The sequence below is a fragment of the Cyprinus carpio genome, chromosome A21 (assembly GCF_018340385.1).
Source record: "Cyprinus carpio isolate SPL01 chromosome A21, ASM1834038v1, whole genome shotgun sequence".
Lineage (NCBI taxonomy): Eukaryota > Metazoa > Chordata > Actinopteri > Cypriniformes > Cyprinidae > Cyprinus > Cyprinus carpio.
Genome location: NC_056592.1, coordinates 16,189,496 through 16,209,071, shown reverse-complemented (window position 1 = coordinate 16,209,071; position 19,576 = coordinate 16,189,496). Strand labels below are relative to the sequence as shown.

At 36.8% G+C, this 19,576-nt stretch overlaps 1 protein-coding gene across 1 annotated transcript in view; it reads right to left on the bottom strand.

The window, feature by feature from the left end:
* The window catches only part of ndst1b (N-deacetylase/N-sulfotransferase (heparan glucosaminyl) 1b), a 58,764-nt gene that overhangs the window by 21,508 nt on the left and 17,680 nt on the right, over positions 1 to 19,576 (bottom strand). The window contains 1 exon segment of the mRNA XM_042711058.1: positions 51 to 997. Within this exon segment, the coding sequence (XP_042566992.1) occupies positions 51 to 596 (546 nt within the window). The 5' untranslated portion in view covers positions 597 to 997.

Sequence of the window (19,576 nt, the reverse complement as noted above, 5' to 3'; positions counted from 1 at the left end):
ACTAGTGTATTTGCTGTGAAAGGTCAAGCTGTACAACACAAATGGCTCACCTTGAAAAAGCCGATGATGCCAACGCCATACTCCACACAGTACTTGTCCAGCAACTCTCTGTTCCAAGCATCCAGGTTGACATACTTGAGGACGTTCTCGTAGATGACAAGCGTAAATCGACCCCGGTTCTTGTCTGTGAGTGTGGGCATATCGCCCTTCCCAGGTGCGATCTCGGTCTGGTATCGAAATCTCCCAGATTCCAAGATGGCCACGATGTCCTGGCCCAACTGGGAATACAAGCTCTCCACGAACACCAGTACCACAGGGTCGGTTCGAGACATGTCTGCTGGCTTGGCGGTTCTGGCAGGCAGAACCCTTGCTGACGGAGGGGAAGGAGTCTCCCGGGGATCTTCCCAATCAGCAGTACCTTCTTCTGGGACCACCACACCTCCAACTCCTGCGGGTTCGAGCTCTCGTTTAACGCCATACAAGAAATAGGCTGAAATGAGGACACTGACCATGCAGAAAATGAAGAGCAGCAGCAGGGTGGTCTGCAGCGTGAGCTGACGGAAGAGCCGTCTCACACGTCCACACATCAGCATCATCACCTTGCGACCACAGCAATAAGGATAGACACAGTCCTCTATTTATAAGTCTATTGTATGTTTTTTCCAAAGAGACAAAATAGATGGGTTGAAATTGGGCTTCTCCGTAAGGTATGCGCTCATGTCACCATTGCAGAGGGTGGTGAGACTGGGTTGGGCAGGGGACGGCATGGGTGAGGTGGGCTTCCACTCTCCAGCAAGGGATGTGCACTGCCCCCACATGCACCAGCGGCCCCCTGCCCAACACCTCTATGCCCCTTTTCTACCCTCTCTGAGTCCTTATCTCCTTATCCTGTGCAGAAAAGGTTTTAGGTTTTGGACTTGAAGGTGGCTTCTTGTTTTTCGGCACTGGATGCTCTAGACAGATCATGCCCAGAGCATTCTAGCCTCCTTGAGTTCACCTAAAAAGAAAAAGCATGAATTTAACAAAAGTACAAATGCAATTAATTCAAAAAAATCTAGCCCACACCATTTTAGCAATCAATTCTGTTACTTGTGGACTGAACAATCCTATATTTAACTCTATGGTGCAACTGTGTATCCAAAGGCCATGAATTTTGACTAGGCCAGATGAGAAACTCTTGTATTACCCCTCTCTGAATGTTGGCTGCAAAAGCCAAACCCACACGATGCCGTGGGAGTCCTACAACCTGGGTTTCTTTTCACTGAATACCAAGAGCGTCTAGAGAGGCATTTACAAAGGCAATGCCAGGATTAGGGGATAATGGAGGCGGCTTGTATTGATTAGTAAGGGCTTTAAAAAGTGATCCTCACAATCCTTCATGCACTTCAAAGGGCAAAAGTCATTTAATCTTTTCATCTTAAATGAAGGGTTTAGCGCAAAGTGTGGCACAGGTGAATGAGTCGAGTAGGATTCAGATTAGTGCTAACCAAGTAAAGACCTCTGCAGAATGAGGATAGAACTAGTTCCAATTGCAAAGCAGGAAGATGTACTGAAGGCTAATGGTGATGACAGTCATAAAACCTTGCAAGAGGGATCATGAAAGTGTAACTTCAGATGTTGATCTAAAACTTTCAAATATCCCTTATACAACTTTCAAAGACATTCTGAACTACAGAAAACCCCATTTCAGACAAAAGGATAATAGAAAGTTTGAAAAGTTAGTAAACATGAAAGTCAATTTAAAGCCATTCACATTAAGTAGACACCTAAACAAACAATATGACTGACATTTACAGACATCTACTATGCTCACATTGGATTTCGGTTTTGTTGACTTTCAATGACATCTCAAAAGATGCAGAGTTTATACATGCATGTCACCAATGGCCTACATGTTGTTTAACTAGAAGGAGAAGCAAACAATGGGGAAGTAACCAGACACAACATGTCTGAGAAGCAATACAGGTCAATTTTCAAAGGCATCACAGACTCACTTCATGTATGGGTTGTGTGAAAAGGGAGAGGAGAACAAAGAATCAAAGCCTTGCAGGGGTACAGGGATAAAAATGCATGAATACCGCAAAAAAGGGAAAAGACACAATAATATGCCTTCAACAAGACGATGAAGAAGAAAAGAAAATCTTGACAGAGAAATAATAGAGCCTTAGAGAAGGCAATTTTATAACTTCAAAAGGTTGTTTGGAGTACAATGTAAAAATCCTGCCACATTCACAATCCTGAAACACAGCTGTTGACTCTCCTGTCTGCTTGTGAGTTCCAAAATCCCCATCAGAAATTTTAGGGGCCGATGGTGTTAAGAGAAGTACATGAAGTGTTTCAGCTGTAGGGTGGAGAGGTATTGGGTTTTATAAAGAAAAAAGGCTAATCAAGGCTGCATTCCACAAGGGACACTCAAGAATAATGTTTTTGCACCCAGTAGCTCCACATCTCCTTTCCTTTACACCAGGATTACTCTCAGGCCACAATACCTGTCACTGGCCTCTCATTGTGTCTGGCAGAGGAACGTGAACAGCTATCAGCGTGTCGTCAGAGGTCGGATTACAGTCAAAGAGCTTTCCTATTCAGAGCCTGGTTCTTTAATATGCAGAAGTCCTGACTAAAGACGGCTGAAGCACCCCATTGTGTACTGCATACTCTGAACAGTATGACTCAGATGACATGAGGCGAGAGAGCCCACACCCAGAATAAAATTCTAAGGATATGAAATGGCTTTGTAGCATCCAGTATTGTTACACTTGAGAGAAAAGGGGAGTTTTATTATGAGATAATAAAAATGTTCACTATGTGAGAATGAAACTAAATTGATAAACACCAACAGTATTACATTATTAAATAATTAATTGCAATTAATATTATTAGAATATTAAAAGGGACAGTTCACCAAAAAAATCATTTTTGTCATCATTTATTCAGCTGCATGTCATTCCAAAAGTGTGAGCATCTTTGAATAACACTGGGGTCCAACCAACCCCATTCATTGTCATTGGACAAAAACAAACACTCTTCAAAATATTTTCTCAAAAGTTCTTTTATATTCCAAAGAAGAATGAATGTCATACAGTGAGGGAAAAAAATTATTTGATCCCCTGCTGATTTTGTACATTTGCCCACTGACAAAGAAATGATAAGTCTATAACAGTGAGAGACAGAACAACAAAAAATGCATTTCAAAAAAGTTATAACTGATTTGCATTTTAATGAGTGAAATAAGTATTTGATCCCCTATTAGTTAGCAAGATTTCTGGCTCCCAGGCGTCTTTCATACAGGTAACGAGCTGAGATAATCTAATATTTTTACCTGTATAAAAGACACCTGTCCACAGAAGCAATCAATCAATCAATCAGATTACAAACTCTCCATCATGGCCAAGACCAAAGAGCTCTCCAAGGATGTCAGGGACAAGACTGTAGACCTCCACAAGGCTGGAATGGGCTACAAGACCATCGCCAAGCAGCTTGGTGAGAAGGTGACAACAGCCGGTGTCATTATTCACAAATAGAAAAGAAAAAAAACCCCCCCACAAAATAACCGTCTCCTTCGGTCTGGGGCTCCATGCAAGATCTCACCTCGTGGAGTTTCAATGATCATGAGAACGGTGAGGAATCAGCCCAGAACTACACAAGAGGATCTTGTCAATGATCCCAAGGCAGCTGGGAACATAGTCACCAAGAAAACAATTGGTAACACACTACACCGGGAAGGACTGAAATCCTGCAGCGCCCACAAGGCCCCCTCCTGCTCAAGAAAGCACATGTACAGGCCTGTCTGAAGTTTGCCAATGAACATCTGAATGATTCAGAGGAGAACTGGGTCAAAGTATTGTGGTCAGATGAGACCAAATTTGAGCTCTTTTACATTAACTCAACTCGCTGTGTTTGGAGAAGGAGGAACGCTGACTATGACCCCAAGAACACCATCCCTACAGTCAAACATGGAGGTGGAAACATTATGCTTTGCTGGTGTTTTTCTGCTAAGGGGACAGGACAACTGCACCACATCAAAGGAACGATAGACAGGGCCATATACCATCAAATCTCAGGTGGGAACCTCCTTCCCTCAGCCAGGGCGTTGCAAATGGGTTGTGAATGGGTATTTCATCATGAAAATGACCCAAAACACACGGTCAAGGCAACAAAGGCGTGGCTCAAGAAGCAGCACATTAAGGTCCTGGAATGGCCTAGTCCGTCTCCATACCTTAATCCCAAGTTTGAGCTGTCAAACTTCAGTCTCAAAACCTTAATAATTTAGGAGGATCTGCAAATAGGAGTAGGACTAAATTCCTCCTGAGATGTGTGCAAATCTGGTGGCCAGCTACAAGAAACGTCTGACCTTTGTGATTGCCAACAAGGGTTTTGCCACCAAGTACTAAGTCATGTTTTGCGAAGGGGTCAAATACTTATTTCACTCATTAAAATGCTAATCAATTTATAACTTTTTTGAAATGCAGTTTTCTGGATTTTTTGTTGTAATTCTGTCTCTCACTGTTTAAATAAACCTTTCACTAAAATCATAGACTGATAATTTCTTTGTCAGTGGGCAAACATACAAAATCAGCAGGGGATCAAATAATTTTTTCCCCTGACTGTAGGTTTCAAAGACATGAGGTTGAGTAAATGATGACAGTATAGATTTTTGAGTGAACTTTCCCTTTAATTATACTAAAGGTCATGTTGTAGATGTCAATTTTTATATTATATTTTTTTATGTATTCTTTGGTTTTTAAAAAGAAAGAAATAAAATGCTGATAGATTAAACAAGGGATGAAAAAAGGTGTTGAAACAAGTGTCGTGACATGGAAAAATAATGACCTTGACATTTAGAAATCCGTCACCATCTCACCCACGCCAGCAAGTTTCTTCTGTCCAAGATCCTTCTTTCCTTTTTTTTCAGTCTCAAAACCCAAAAGACGTGTGAAAAATGCACCCTGCCTGGGAGTCTCAAAAGCCATTTTCTGATGGCAGGATAGCTTCCATAACACTTACTATCTCAAGGGCACAGCATACCTTCATTCCTAAAAGCTCATACTGTACTGTCAGCTCTGGGTCTTTCAAATCCTGTTGAGTGTTGGTTGAATTGTGAGCCTAGACAATGCTTGACAACTGCTATATTTCAAAACACAGATACAAAATGTAAGATAAAGTTAGTTTAGACACATTATAATTCCACAGATTGCTGTCGAAGTGTTAAAATGAGATTTGTGTGCTTCCAGTTATGAGCGCAATAAAACCAAGAGACTGGGAAACAAATCAGAATAGCGACATATACATGATATCCGGAATCGATCGGCACCATATAAAAAAGTTATAGGTCTGGAGTGGAAAAAGCAGAGGATATCAATATACACAGGTGTTTTTGACGGATCTGTTGATGGGTAAAAAGATATGGAACCATCAAATGTTTATCTGCACTGTCTCCTCTTTCTTGTTTTATGTCAAAGCAAAGCGATAGTACAGATTTGTTGCTGGAAGAATGGGATGATAAAAAGGACGACATGCTTGAATAGCTTGGAACACCAGGGCCAGATTCACTGCTGCTCAGAGACACAGGACACTTCCTGGAGCAAGTGGCGTGCATCTGTGTGCCAGGACAGCAGGACAATAACTGGCCGTTTGCCCTGTACAGCTCGACTCAAAGGACTAGTTTCTACCGATCTATGACCGCAGGCAGACCTTAAAATCAAAAGAACCCCTCCCAAATCGGTACAGTGCTATTCAATGCTCACAATGACAGACATTGTTTGTAGCACATGATGATGGTCACTGCTGTGGGGTCCGTTCCTGCTCATGAATGGAAGTAGTCAGACTGAGACTAATGCTGTCTCTGACCACCTCTGTTTTGTTACAAACTTGGCCTAAACCTACAATAAGAGCAAACTAAAGCCTGATTTTGCCTATCAGTGAAATATCTGTGAATTTCATAAAAAAGAATGATGCTGAAAAGTAATATGTGCCATTCTGTTAATTCATGTGTCTTTATAGAGCACAGAAAGAAAATAGAGAAAAAAATACCCAAGGGAAAAAGCTAAATAGTCTAATTTGTTAGAGAGACAAATCGCCAGCTGCAGGCCACTGGGAATGAACTCAGCCTCAGTAGATGAGCAACATTCAAAATGTTGTTGACTTCAGGATGATTGCGTCTGTAAAAAGTGGGGAGTTGTTGAAAAATAAAGTGCTATTCAAAAGTTTTTTTTCTTCTATTTTAGACAGGCTTATAGTTTTGGAGCTTATTTCTGCCGTGGAATGAAGATCTAAAAATGGTTATTGTGACTTTTCACCTCACAATTCTGACGCTATTTCACCATACAATCACAAGTTTCACACTATTTCGTCACACAACTGATCTCACAATTTTGACTTTTTTTTCTCTGCAATTCTTTTTACATTTACATTTACATAGCAGAGTTTACATTTTACAATTTAGCAATTTTTCACAAAATTCCAAACACTTTTACATTTCGCAGTTCAGTTATTTTTTTCTTTTACAGAAGACTGAATTAAAAATGGATTGAAAATGAATTTAAAAAAAAGCTGATCTGTGACTATCATGCAATTCTGAGTTTATATTTAACAAAATTTGAGAAAAAAAAAAAAACATTGTAATAACTTTTAATGGAAGAAATAAGCTTCCATAGATAGTTTTCCAAGTCTTCACATTTTAATTTTATAAACAGCATTTGTGTGGCTTTTTTCTAATTTTTTTAGGTTTCGTTTTTTAAGTATATTGTATTGAAAAAGTTTTCTTCTGGTTTGTTTGTTTAGTTGATTTACTGGACAAGGCTTCAATGTTTTGGCCATAGGCTACATCTGGTTATAGTCGAGCTGTGTATTAAACACCCAGTGATATTTTCATTTAAATCATATTTTTTAATTAAATAATTGACCTATGACAGAAAACAGAATAAAATAAGAACACATAACACATAAGGTACTATAAAAAGTAGGGCTGCACGATTAATCAAATGCGATTGTCATGCGCATTTTGTCAGTAAAGCAGGTTCCCTAATCAGCAGTAAATCTCCATAACCTGCTTTCAGATGGAGCAGCATTTAATACACAGAGCTGTAGTTTACTGACAAGATGATAATGCATAACAATTGCAGCATTTGCCTAATCGCGATTGCGATTTAATTTCAATTTATCGTGCAGCCCTAAATTAATATATACATACATTAACCAGACACAAGCAGAAAAAATAAAAGTATAAATGGTCCCATTTTTACTCTGAGGCTTAAATGAACATTGATGATTGTATTGTGTTTCTACATTTTAACCTGTTCCTTTTTAACTTATTACTTTTATTTAACATTTAGATAAAAATAATAAAAAATAAAGTATAAGAACACACTATTAAGTTTATCCTGCTTTATGTTTGTCCCATTATATTGCATTTTTAATAGCTATGCAAGAAAAGTTATATTTAATTTTTAATAGATTTTAAGGAAAAGGGTTATAAAGCATATTTTTATTTGTAGAGAATGCAATGAATGATTCACGGATTGACCATGCTGTGGGTCTTTGCAAAAAGCTTGTGGCCTACTTCAGCCACAGTTGGAAGCAGAGGAGGGAGTTTGCCATTGCCGAAAAGGAGCTGAACCTGCCTGAACACCAGCTTAAAAAAGGAGTGCCCAACAGAAGATGGGGAACCCAGTCTCGTCTTTTTCTTGCAGGATCCAGTACGTTATATTACTAAATTAGTTTTAATCGTTTAATCTCCACCACAGCGTCTTGTCTCCATTGGCAACATGCACGATTTGTGTTGATTGCAAGTGTTGTCACAGGTAGCGGTGAGTGCAGGTGGCAATTGCAAGTGACATTGTAATTTTGTTTCTTTTTTTCTTGTCTTCACCACCTGGATACTGTTGTAAAATGTTGAAAGATTCAAACAAAAAGTTATCAATAAATAGAAAAAAAAATAATAATAATAAAGACTGCAAGTGACGTTGCTAGCGGAAGCACAAGTGTCTGGGAGTGCAAGTCTGAGAGTGCAAGTGCAAGTCTGCAGCCAGACCCTTCTCAAAAATCCTGCATTACCTTAAAGAAAAGTATAGTGATCCACACACTCAGGAGCTACTCAACATAGCCACAGTATTGGATCCACTGTTTAAACTGGACTATGTCGGCGAGGACAACAAAGTCAGTGTCAAGGACAGACTGAAGAATGAGATGACTAGCATTGCTATGGTAAGTATATCTTTAAATGATTCACGATACACTTTATTGTTTCACAGAGTAAGAAATTTACATAGGTTACATTGTTTAAAGCTGCAAATAATTGAAATTGGATTTAGCTAACCCACCTTAGCTTTTAACTGCTGACATGTTACTTTTGTTAGCAAGTGTAGAATATTGAGATTTTTAAGTGATCTTTTCTCTTTTCCAGCAAAGTTGCCCCACAACTGCCCCCAGCGCCCAGCCTCAGCCCCAGGAAAAAGCACAGGTTCTATTTAGTTATTTTTATTTATTATTGTTAATATTCTCTTATGTTCAACAAAGCTTTTATGTTGTTCACTTTAAGGGGTCTAAAATAAAGAAAAGAAACAATTTTTTTGTTACTCCAGCACTTCATTATATTGAATGCCCTGGGTTTTTTTTTTTTTTTTGTACTTGAGTGCAATAATTTTTTTGTTGAAAAAATTTGAATCGTGTAAGAGAATCGTGATCTCAATTCCCATGTAGAAAAATCGTGATTCACATTTTAGCAAGAATCGTGCAGCCCTAATCATGGCTATCAAAGTGAATGTGACCTGCACACGGCTGGCCACAGATCTGAGAACGCGTGTTAATATGACAGACACCAGACTCTTTTCCTCTACAAACCCAACAAACAAATTTATTTATGAACACATCTATCAAAGCAATGATTTATAATAAACTACTTTTCAACTTAGTGGCAATTACCATGACTGAAAGTGGCTATGTTATCCGTCTTGACCACAATTAAATGACTACATTCATACCGGTCAGTGACTTGACTTACCAAGGAACTAAAGGAACTAAACGTGTTGTAAATTTTTAATGTTTTGGATTCTTGCTTTTGCCTCATAAATACATAAATACATGCAGAGCTTATTTTTGGGGTCAGCAGGATGTTGTGTTCTAATCTCAAATCCAAAACTCAAGATATGAGGAGACAATTTGCTGAAATCTTAATTTTTCAAAGGCAAAGGGCTGCAAACAAAAGCCTCTAAAGTTCAAAGACCATGTTTAGTGAGAAATATCTAAATCTGTCTGAAAGGGAGATCCAGCAATTCCCACTCCCTGTGTGTTCAAAGCACATTCTTGCTTTCAGATTTATAGTCAATAAATAGCTAATAATAACGAATATTGGATGCCACACTAGCAGAAGAGGGCATATTTCCGTATTTTTGGTCTTTTTGGTTTATTTTGTTGATTTGTGACATTATGACTTTGTGAGTTTTTGCCTTTGGTCTCAAAAATGTGATCTAGGCCTAAATATTGATATCATAACATGCAATATTCCCACAGAGGAAATGAATTTAGTTAATGATAGTTCTAATGGGGCCATTTCATTGATTTTCCTAGCTATTTTGAAATTTGAGTTTCATGTAATAAATAGACACACTTCTTCTTACTTCTATAAGAAAGGTAAACTAAAAAAAAGCACTGTAATGATTTTCTGAAATAGCGTAGGTTTTGAGATCACAACTCGGGGAGCAATGTTTGTTTTTTAGGTTTTTATGATATATCAAAGTTTATATTTTTATACTGTTTTATACTACACATATAATTTTGTGATGCCTTAATTCAATTTCCAGCATTTAAAATGATTAATTTGTGACTGAAATAAAGGTTAACCAATCATAATAGACCACATTTACATATACAAGTCTTAAAGGTACAGTAGCAGAAACAGCTAGTGGGGACTGAGAGTGTGAAAAAATATGCCAAATTAAACAACAACTGTTTTGTTTGCAAGAAACATTGACTAAAATAATAAGTGGACTTGTTATGTAAAAACTATTATTATTATTATTATTAAAGCAGGCAACATTTCTAAGAAATGAAATGCAGCGCTCATTTTGTAAATATGTATGTTACATTTCATGTGTAAAAAAAAATATTTGTATTTTTAAATCTTATTCAAATTAATTTGTTTTATTTTTATGTCATTGAATTTCAATAATTATCAATTACATAATTATATTACCTATAGATATTTTATTTACACATCATTTCATTGATATACAGTGCACAGCATAAATGAGTATACCCCCTCTAAAACTTAAATTCAGCAATTACTCTTTACTTAGAAGACATGTTAGGGTTCTTTGCAGATATAATGTTCCAACAAGCCTGCTTGTTCAATTACCAAATAAGAATGCCAAAATTATTCATCAAAATGAGATTTTCTTATCAAAGTGATAACATTTTGTGTTTGTGCAAATATGAGTACACCCTACTGAAAGTAACTTAAAAAAAAAAAATTATAGGTGTATAGGTTTAAGGCTATTTTTGATCAACAGGTAAGTATATTGAACCAAAACTTTTAAAGACAAGTAATTTCCTGCCAATTAAAAGTGTATGTAGCCCACTGAATCATACTCAGACTTAATGCTGGCAGCCATGGAACCACTTGGGAGAGAACTGCCAGGTATCTTATTTCTTAGCATAAAAGAGGACAATGGTACAAGAGGAATACCAAATTATTGTTTTAAGTGTGAAAATATAGCAGAAGTAGCACCGACATTCAAAAACAATGGACTTGTGATAAGACTCCTAAAATAATCAGGTCTTCACTTAAAGTTTTCATTTAGTGATGAGTGAATTTTTGCTAGAAAAAGAGCAGGACAAATAACCTGCAAGTGTCTAAGAGCTGGCAAAAGCTTTGAAAACAGTGACATGGTTGTTGTCACCACTAGAATTACCTACTGTAGCAAAGCAAAATAAACTAATTTAACCTCTTTCAAGGCCCATATTTACAAAATAGAGACTTCTGGGAATCCATACTCTGGTCTCAAGAGACCATGTCAATCATTTTGGATCCAAAAGCATCAAAAATGTTCTGGTGTTGTTAGAGGAGGAGTACAGTGTGAAGTGCTTGGTACCCACAGTGACGTTCAGTGGTAGTAAAGCTTTTATATAGGGACGAATGAGTGCTGAAAGTGTGAGGGAGTTGTGCTTTATCAATGCTGGCATGAATTCATACACCACTGTGTGATGTAATACAAAAACTTGAAACAGAAGAGGCTCGCAAAATTTCAAAATCCCCGGTAGCCCTTTGGGTAGGTACTCTTGAGATTTTGGTAGCCCGGAAATAATTTAACTAGCCAAAATTAAAAAAGGACCTTTTTTAAAATAAATAAATAAATAAATAAATAAATAAATAAAATCAGTTTAAATGTCAATCAAAAATATTTTTAATACACAAATATCAACAAATATGAAGAAAGGAATTTTATTTCACTATTTACAGGGTATCTGCAGGGTTTTTGTAAATAATTTTAAGGCAATTTATGACCCATTTTAAGAGCTGCACAAATAAAATCAACACCGTATGAGTGGTGTTGGACAATGTCTAAGGTCAAAATATACAGTATTGAGCCATAAAATTACATGATTTACAGTTCAGATACAGGTTTTCACAAAAAAAAAAAATCTTATACAACAGCATTTCAGCCTTTAGACCATTTTTATGAAAAGGGATAAATCAAGCATATAAATTATGTCAATTTAAAACATATAGATATTACTGTCTTAATTGTTTAGATTTTCAGAAGGCACATTAACTTATTTGAAAATCGATTCAAATATGTGACGATTCAAATCGGTTGCGATGCTAAACAAATTGCGATTCATTTAGGGGTAGAAGTTTAAATGACTGCATGTCTGAGGGGAACTTACTGTCTTTAGAAAAGTTTATATGGTATTTTTTATTTTCATCTTGCCTCTGTATAATGCATATTATAGTTAATAAGTGCAGCGCTGCTTTGTTTACAGCAGAAACCAAGGAAACACTTTAAGCGCAACCTGCTGGCAGAGAGTTGTTCAGCTAGTCCACTGTTTCATGCAGATAATTTTATGTATAGTTTCAAAAAACTAAAGTCAAACCATTCTGATTTTGCTTCAAAAAAATTTTTATTCTACAATCTAATTTAAATTAAAAACTGCATGCAACATCTTTGTTTGGATCACAATTAAAATGCAGTGGTTGCCTCTAATTTTAAATGGAAAGAACACAGACTATGCCTTATTTTGTTTACATGAAGAGATTTATTTTGTTTTTGTTTTGGAGGGGGAAGGGGCTTGTTTTAAAATTTCAGTTTAGTTTTGTTATTTACATTTACATTCTATTTAAATGTTGTCATTTAGCAGATGCTTTTATCCAAAGCAAATTACAAATGAGGACAATAGAAGCAATCAAAACCAACAAAAGAGCAATAAGTGGTAAGTGCTATATTAGTATATTATAGTCATTTTTCAATTTCACAAAGAAATGTACAGTATTTTGTCCAAGCAATAATAAAAGTACACCCAATTAAGACAATTCATAATTTGTCTTAAATTTCATTTTGTAATAGTTGAGTGAATCGTTACATCTCTACTGTGGGGGATTCTGTAGAGACGAGCTTAGCAAAACTCCCCATTAAAGTCCAGAGCATTTGAGGAGGTTGTCCAGGAGTTAAACAGGACAGATGTGAAAATTTGTCATGAACTTGTACACTCAGTGCCAAGAAGGGTCAGAGCAGTGTACTTTAAGTTCTGGAGGACATACTTAGTACTAGAATATTATACATTTTCTGAATTAAATCTAGGGTGTACTCAATTCTGCAATCCTTCATTTAAACAAAATTGGCTAATTTACTTATCTTACAGAAAATATTGGCATATATTTTGTTGTTTTATTAAGTATATGTTTAGTACGTTTCAATTTTGCCATCTTTCCATTAGTGATCCATTAGTGATCATTAAGAAAATACAACTTTTACATTTATTCAGAGGAGGTGTACTCATTTATGCTGTGCACTGTATTATTATAAAAGATAATATAAATTATTATAATACTAATTCATATAAAGAACATAATTCTACAAGTTAATATGATGCTACTAATGCTACAAATGTGTATGTCCCCTTATAGGTGTTAAACGATTCTATTAGTGCTTTGTCAGAGATTGAATGAAACTGGATAGGACTGAGAGAGAAAGAGAAACAGACAGTCAGAGAAACAGAGCAAAAGATAAAGAGGCTGATAGGATGAGATCAAACAATAGCTACATAAAAACAAGCTTCTCCATTGAGCAGATTGCTTGGTTCAAAGGGTAAAGACGCCACTGGGACAAATGGTAGGTAAACTCCTCAGGGCTTCAAACAGTGAACTGACAAACAGCATTAGATGTCCAAAGGGTCTAGACACAGCACAATCTGGAGAAGGTCGGGGAAGTATAATCCTAAATCCCTAATCCTGTTTATCTGGGCTGGACCAAATGTGAGGTTCGATGGAATTTGAATTCCTGTTTATGTGGGATGTGCAAAATGTGACTTTAAAAAAAATAAATAAATAAATAAAATAAAAAGGTTCTGCAGATCAGTTAACAGTTCAAATCAATTAGAGGCCATTACAGAGAGGGCACAAAAATATGGGAATGCGGAAGCTAGACATACCTCCCGTCCAGGTATAACCATAGCCGGATTTCAATTTTATGGCCAATCACACTTAGAAAATCCTGTTTAATGGGTTGATACTGATAAATAAACAAGCCTGATGTCTGAGGAGCTCAAGAAATCTTGACAGATGCGAAATACTTGAGATGTTAGGACTTCGCTTACTTTGGTGGCAGAAATAGAGGGGGCACTCGAAGTCACTATTATGTATGAAGGCACAGTGGAAGCAGCAGAAAGCAACAAATCAAACTTCCCTGCTGGCGGCTCCAATCTCAAGGGCACTCAGTCTCCATCAGAAGACTGCGGTTGCCCTTGCCAGGCCAGACGGTGTGTGTGCTGAGCTCCATTCTGGGCGCTCTCACACCCGCCATCCACACACACACACAAGTTTTGATACAACTGTACTGGTAAACACTCCAGTCTGTCTGCACACAGTGTGCTGCCACCGTCCTGCTGCCTGTGCTAAGCTCGAGGACAGGCTGACTTGCCAAAAGATCCTTCCCCACCCCACGCACAACATGGGCTGCATTCAGCTGTATCTGTGCATCCAAAGCACTGCTGTTCTAATGTCCATCCTAATCAGTGGATTTAATCTCCTGTTTCACTGGGACTGCACTGACCCTGAGAAACTGGCCAGCAAAGACATGCAATAGTGCGCCCAATTGTCTGTCTTTACCACAGGAGAAATGGAATTATGGGTAGGGAGGAGGCTTGTCTCTTAAAAATGAGGGTGAACAGTGGAGGCCGCAGGCTGTTAGGGTAATGGTGTGGACTCTGGAGAGTTTGGATTATGGGTAGGGTGGGGCTCTGCATGCAGGACTAAAAAGCTCGAAATGAATTTTAATGAACAAGTAAACAAAATCAAGAAGTTAGTATCATGCAAAAACTCAGATAATAAAAGGAATCTGAAAATTCGTGATTCATCCATTAAATGTCATTAATAAACATTATTATTATTATTGTTATTATTATAAGTAGGCAACATTTGTAAATAAATTTTTTTGTAAATAAATAAATAAATAAAATAAAACCAATGCTAGTTTTGTACATTTTTTTTAATATCAACTTGGTTTGGTATAATTTGAGCAAATTCCAAAATAAAAATTGATGGTTTTAAACGTTAGATTTATACTTTTTTTTTTTAATTATTAAATAAATAAACATAATATGATCACAATATGACATTTGACCAAATACAGAAAAAATCAGAAATATTGTGAACTATTTTTACATAGCAAAATATCTATAAATTTTAATGTATTGCAAAATTTATTTTATATTTATGATAGCAAAACTAAAGCTTCAGCAGCCACTCCAGTCTTCAGTGTCACAATCATATAATCCTTTAGAAATGATTCCAATACGCCAATTTGGTGATTCAGTTAAATTTCTGGTCCCATTTTATATTAAGTGGCCTTAACTACTATGTACTTACATCAAAAAATATGTACAATGTACTAGGGCTGTGAAATTAATTGAAAAATGGCTTTGATTTCGATTTTGGCCTCCAACGATTATGAAAATACAATAATCGAGATAAAATGATTGTTGCGCTCCATTCCACCCCCTTTTCCAGCGATGCGCTTTCGTTCCTCCATAACAGCCCAATTTCACGTGCAAATCAGTTAAATCATGCAACATTACTTTTGCAAAATGGGACGTGCTTGATTTATAGAAGTATATTTATTCATGTTTTTAAAAGCGTGAAAGAGAACTTGTCCTGCTCCTCAGGAAGATATAAGCGCTTGGAGACGGGACAGAACACGGACATGTAAAGTCATCTTTTAGCTCAAGGTACTAAAAAATGTGTCCAAATACAGCGCTTAGTGATTATTCATGTATACCTTCGTCGGTCATGTAATAAATGAACGTAAAGAGTCTCTACAATGTAGATGTCATAGCAACCTTATTTACAGGAAATACATATTTGATAAGTATCACTATCTTTAAATAAATCACTCATATAAAGTTTTGGTCATATGGCCCCCTCATAATCGTGATTACAATATTGACCAAAATAATCGTGATTATGATTTTTGCCATAAACAAGCAGCCCTACAATGTTCTTATTGCGTTCATATTGTATTGCAAAACACTTTTGCTGCTATTGAGGGGGAATATGGGTAAAGTTAGGGACAGGTTTGGTGTAAGGGATGGGTCAACAGTGTAATTATAAATTATTAATTATAATGATGCTTAATTATAAATAATTATAAATTAATTACAGATGTAATTACACGCAGGTATTTTTAAAATATAAGTACAATGTAAAAACATGCATGTAACACAATAAGTGCATTGTAGCAAATGATTAATTTAAATGATTATAATTAGTCATTTGGAATGCACTTGGCAAAAGGAGCGATGTCATTTCCTCATTATCTTCAGCTGGGATGTTCCTGTGACAACGATGCATGGCGTCCGTCAGCAGATTCGCTGATGGACACCAGCATAAAAAAAAAAAAATTATATATATATAATTTTTTATATATTATATAGCATATTTGAAAAACTTTTTTAAAATAAATAAAAAAAAATGTTTATTTGCAACAGTTATGCTAACAACAATAAAAAAGTCATTTATTTTAAAACAGCGTCATCTGCTGACGGACACCGTGCAGAGTTGTCACAGGAACATCCCAGCTGAAGATAATGAGGAAATGACATCGCTCCTTTTGCCAAGTGCATTCCCAAACGACTACATAATGGCATGAACGTGCCCTGCTCACTCCAAAAGTCCCCACTCCAAGGGGACAGGGATGATCACTTCCATTTGGAATTTTGCCCGGGAACCGTTCGGTACACGGTACGCGCATAGTTACACCCCTACATTGAAAAAAATTAAAATTGATTTTTTTAAAACAGATTTAAATTATTATAATATTAGTTAACAATTATTAAAGATATATTTATATTATTTACTGATATATCTTGAGTATTTTATTTTTTAGCTCTTCATATGACTGTTGCTTAAACCATTGCTGTGACAGAAAATGCTCAAAAGACAAAGCAAAAAAGAAAAAAAAATAAGAAAAAAGAAAGAAATGAACATCATTAACAATCTCTAAACAATCATTTTAGCAGGTGTAATCCAAATGAGTCTACAATCATGCAGAATTAGCTAATTACACAGAGTCTGGGCAATCCTGGTGATAAACAAACAAAAAAGAGTGAGCAGAATATAAAGAGCAACTGCACATGTACTGCAAATGGATGAAACACCATAGAAGAAGCAGGGTCTACAGGGGTCCTCTTATCCATAAGCTAACCGTGAGATGCATCAGTGCAGCTCCATCCTTTTCTCATGCCCCTCCATCAGTCGCTGATATCCAAATACCTCTCAGATGGCACTAAGACAAAGAAGCATTTCAGACACATGTTTGACACAGGCCCAGAAAGAAATCAATGAGCTGTCAGCCCAATCTCTTCCCCCAGTGTGCCTCAATGACTCATACGAGAGAAGACAATGCAAGCTTGACCCCATCACTTATAATGTCATCTGCTTCAGTTTAATTTTAAACGACAATCTGCAGGGTTAAAAGTGCAAAATTGAGAGATATTTTGATTTAACTAGCCTTCAAGCCCCATGTGGACTTTAAGCTAAGGGACACTAGAAGAAATTTAAGAGTGGAAGCAATTACTCACTTTGTATGTATCCACCTGGACTTCCACCAAACTTCTTGAATTCCTAAAATAAAGTCATTCTACTTGTTCAAAATGACATTCTATGCTAAAGGAAACTGCATATACATTTACATTTGTGCATTTATCAGATGCTAAAAATATACATATATATATTTTACTAGTCTGTGTGTTCCCTGGGAATCGAACCCATCTCCTTTTGTGCTGCTAACGCAATGCTCTACCACTGAGTCACAGGAACACTTATACCGAAGCTCTTGCGACTGCGCTGGGAACGGGCAGAAACACTTCTGTCAGCTTCTTTAAGGATGTCTGCAGTGGTAAGCCATGATACAGGGGATAATTGGTAGCGGTGTGCATCCACTAGCAAATAAAAACAAGGGCAGCCATTACATATCGAGCCCAGATGCTCGGAAGCACCTCCGTCCCTCTCTTCTTAATTAGGTTGCACAACACGAAGGGAACCAGGCTATTTTTAGCCCCTTTAACTACCGAGGGCTCTCATAGACCAGGAGAGAGTAGAAACAAGAAGAGAGAGAGAGAGAGATAGATATGTCACCTTTATTTCAGACGACACTGGAGCCACAAAGGTCAGAAAAATACATTTCAGACGTGTTGCTTGTTATCTCCGGTCAGAAAATTTTGACTTGACCCTGAAATTGCCTCCAAAGATAACAGTGAATTCATCTTTAGGATGTTGAGAATGAGATTACACTGAAGGCTAGTCGCAAAAAATCAATTTCAAAGAGCCACTCAACTAAATCAAATATTCCATTTTATAAACAATCCTTCTGGTGCAACGCATTCAAAAGCATATTATCTGCATTATAACTCACTCCCCCTCATTGCAAAGTAATATTTTTAAAATATTACCATGAAATATCATTATTTCAGATTCCAAATCTTTTCTATACAATATTAATGTTAAATACAAACTGACCTGACACCACTTTCACCTGTTTTATTTTAGGTCCAACTGCTTAAAAGGGTACTGCACCCCAAAATAAAAATTTTGTCATTAATCATTTACCCCCATGTCATTCCAAACCCGTAAAAGCTTTGTTCGTCTTATGGATTTGTCTTCGGAACACAATTTAAGATATTCTGGATGATGTCCCATAGACTGCCAAGTAAAATACACTGTCAAGGTCCAGAAAAGTATGAAAGACATAGTCAGAATAGTCCATCTGCCATCAGTGGTTCAACCGTAACGTTATGAAGCGACGAGAATACTTTTTGTACACGAAGAAAACAAAAATAACGACTTTATTCAAGTCGTCTCCTCTATCTCTCCCCACATCACCGTAGCGCCATTTTGGAAAACATCCGCTGAACGCAAACTGCGTATGCTCTTCTGTGTCAACCGTGACACAAGGATACATTTTCTACGTGAATTTACACTTTGATTTGAAAGAAAACAGCGCATCCTTGTGTCGCGGCTGACACAGAATAGTGTATGCAGTTTGCATTCAGCAGGTGTTCTACTAGATCAGAGTGTGTATAGTAAATAGAAACTGAGGGCATATAAATCTTTAGATGCTTATAACTATGTACTAACAGTGGCAACTGTAAGCAAAATTACAACTACTTGAACACACACCTGACACATAACATTGGCCTTCACCGTTCCCTCTCTCTACAATTGCACATATGGCAACTGTAGAAAGCGAGACGACACAAACGGATATCTTTATGTTTAGCCGCTGGTCATTAGTTAACCTATTCCCCAATTTCTGATTGGGTGGGCATGCATGAAAAATCTTTAGACTCATAATTTATACCAATAAAAGGCAATCATTTCTGATAACTGATATGAAGTGTGCGGAGCAAACACAAGCATTTCCATTCCTCTCGTTTTATTGCGTTTAAACACAGCTGTTGTTTTTTGTCTGGCAATGGCACAAAGGTGCATGTGGCAAAAATGACGCGAATAATGAGGAAACGATGGCAGACGGAGGATTAGGTTTTCGAGCAAAAGTGAAGTAAAAGACCACTTCTTAAACCAGAGGTGGTGAACATGAAGGAAAAAAAAAATTAAATAAAATGCAAGCACTTTCACCGACAGCCAGTTTAGTTTTACTTTTCTTTTTGTTTTCATTTTGAAAAGCCTGTTGTCTTTACCTCAAATTACACTATGGAGGCTTTATTTTCTATTTTTTTTGACTACTCAGTGTTTGCTAAACGTTCTATAATTTATTAGTCAATATATAATACAGCATGTGGTGTATGCCATGCCTTGTCTTACACGTTTTTGTTAATAAGCGTTATAAGCTAGTTTGTCATTGTAGCC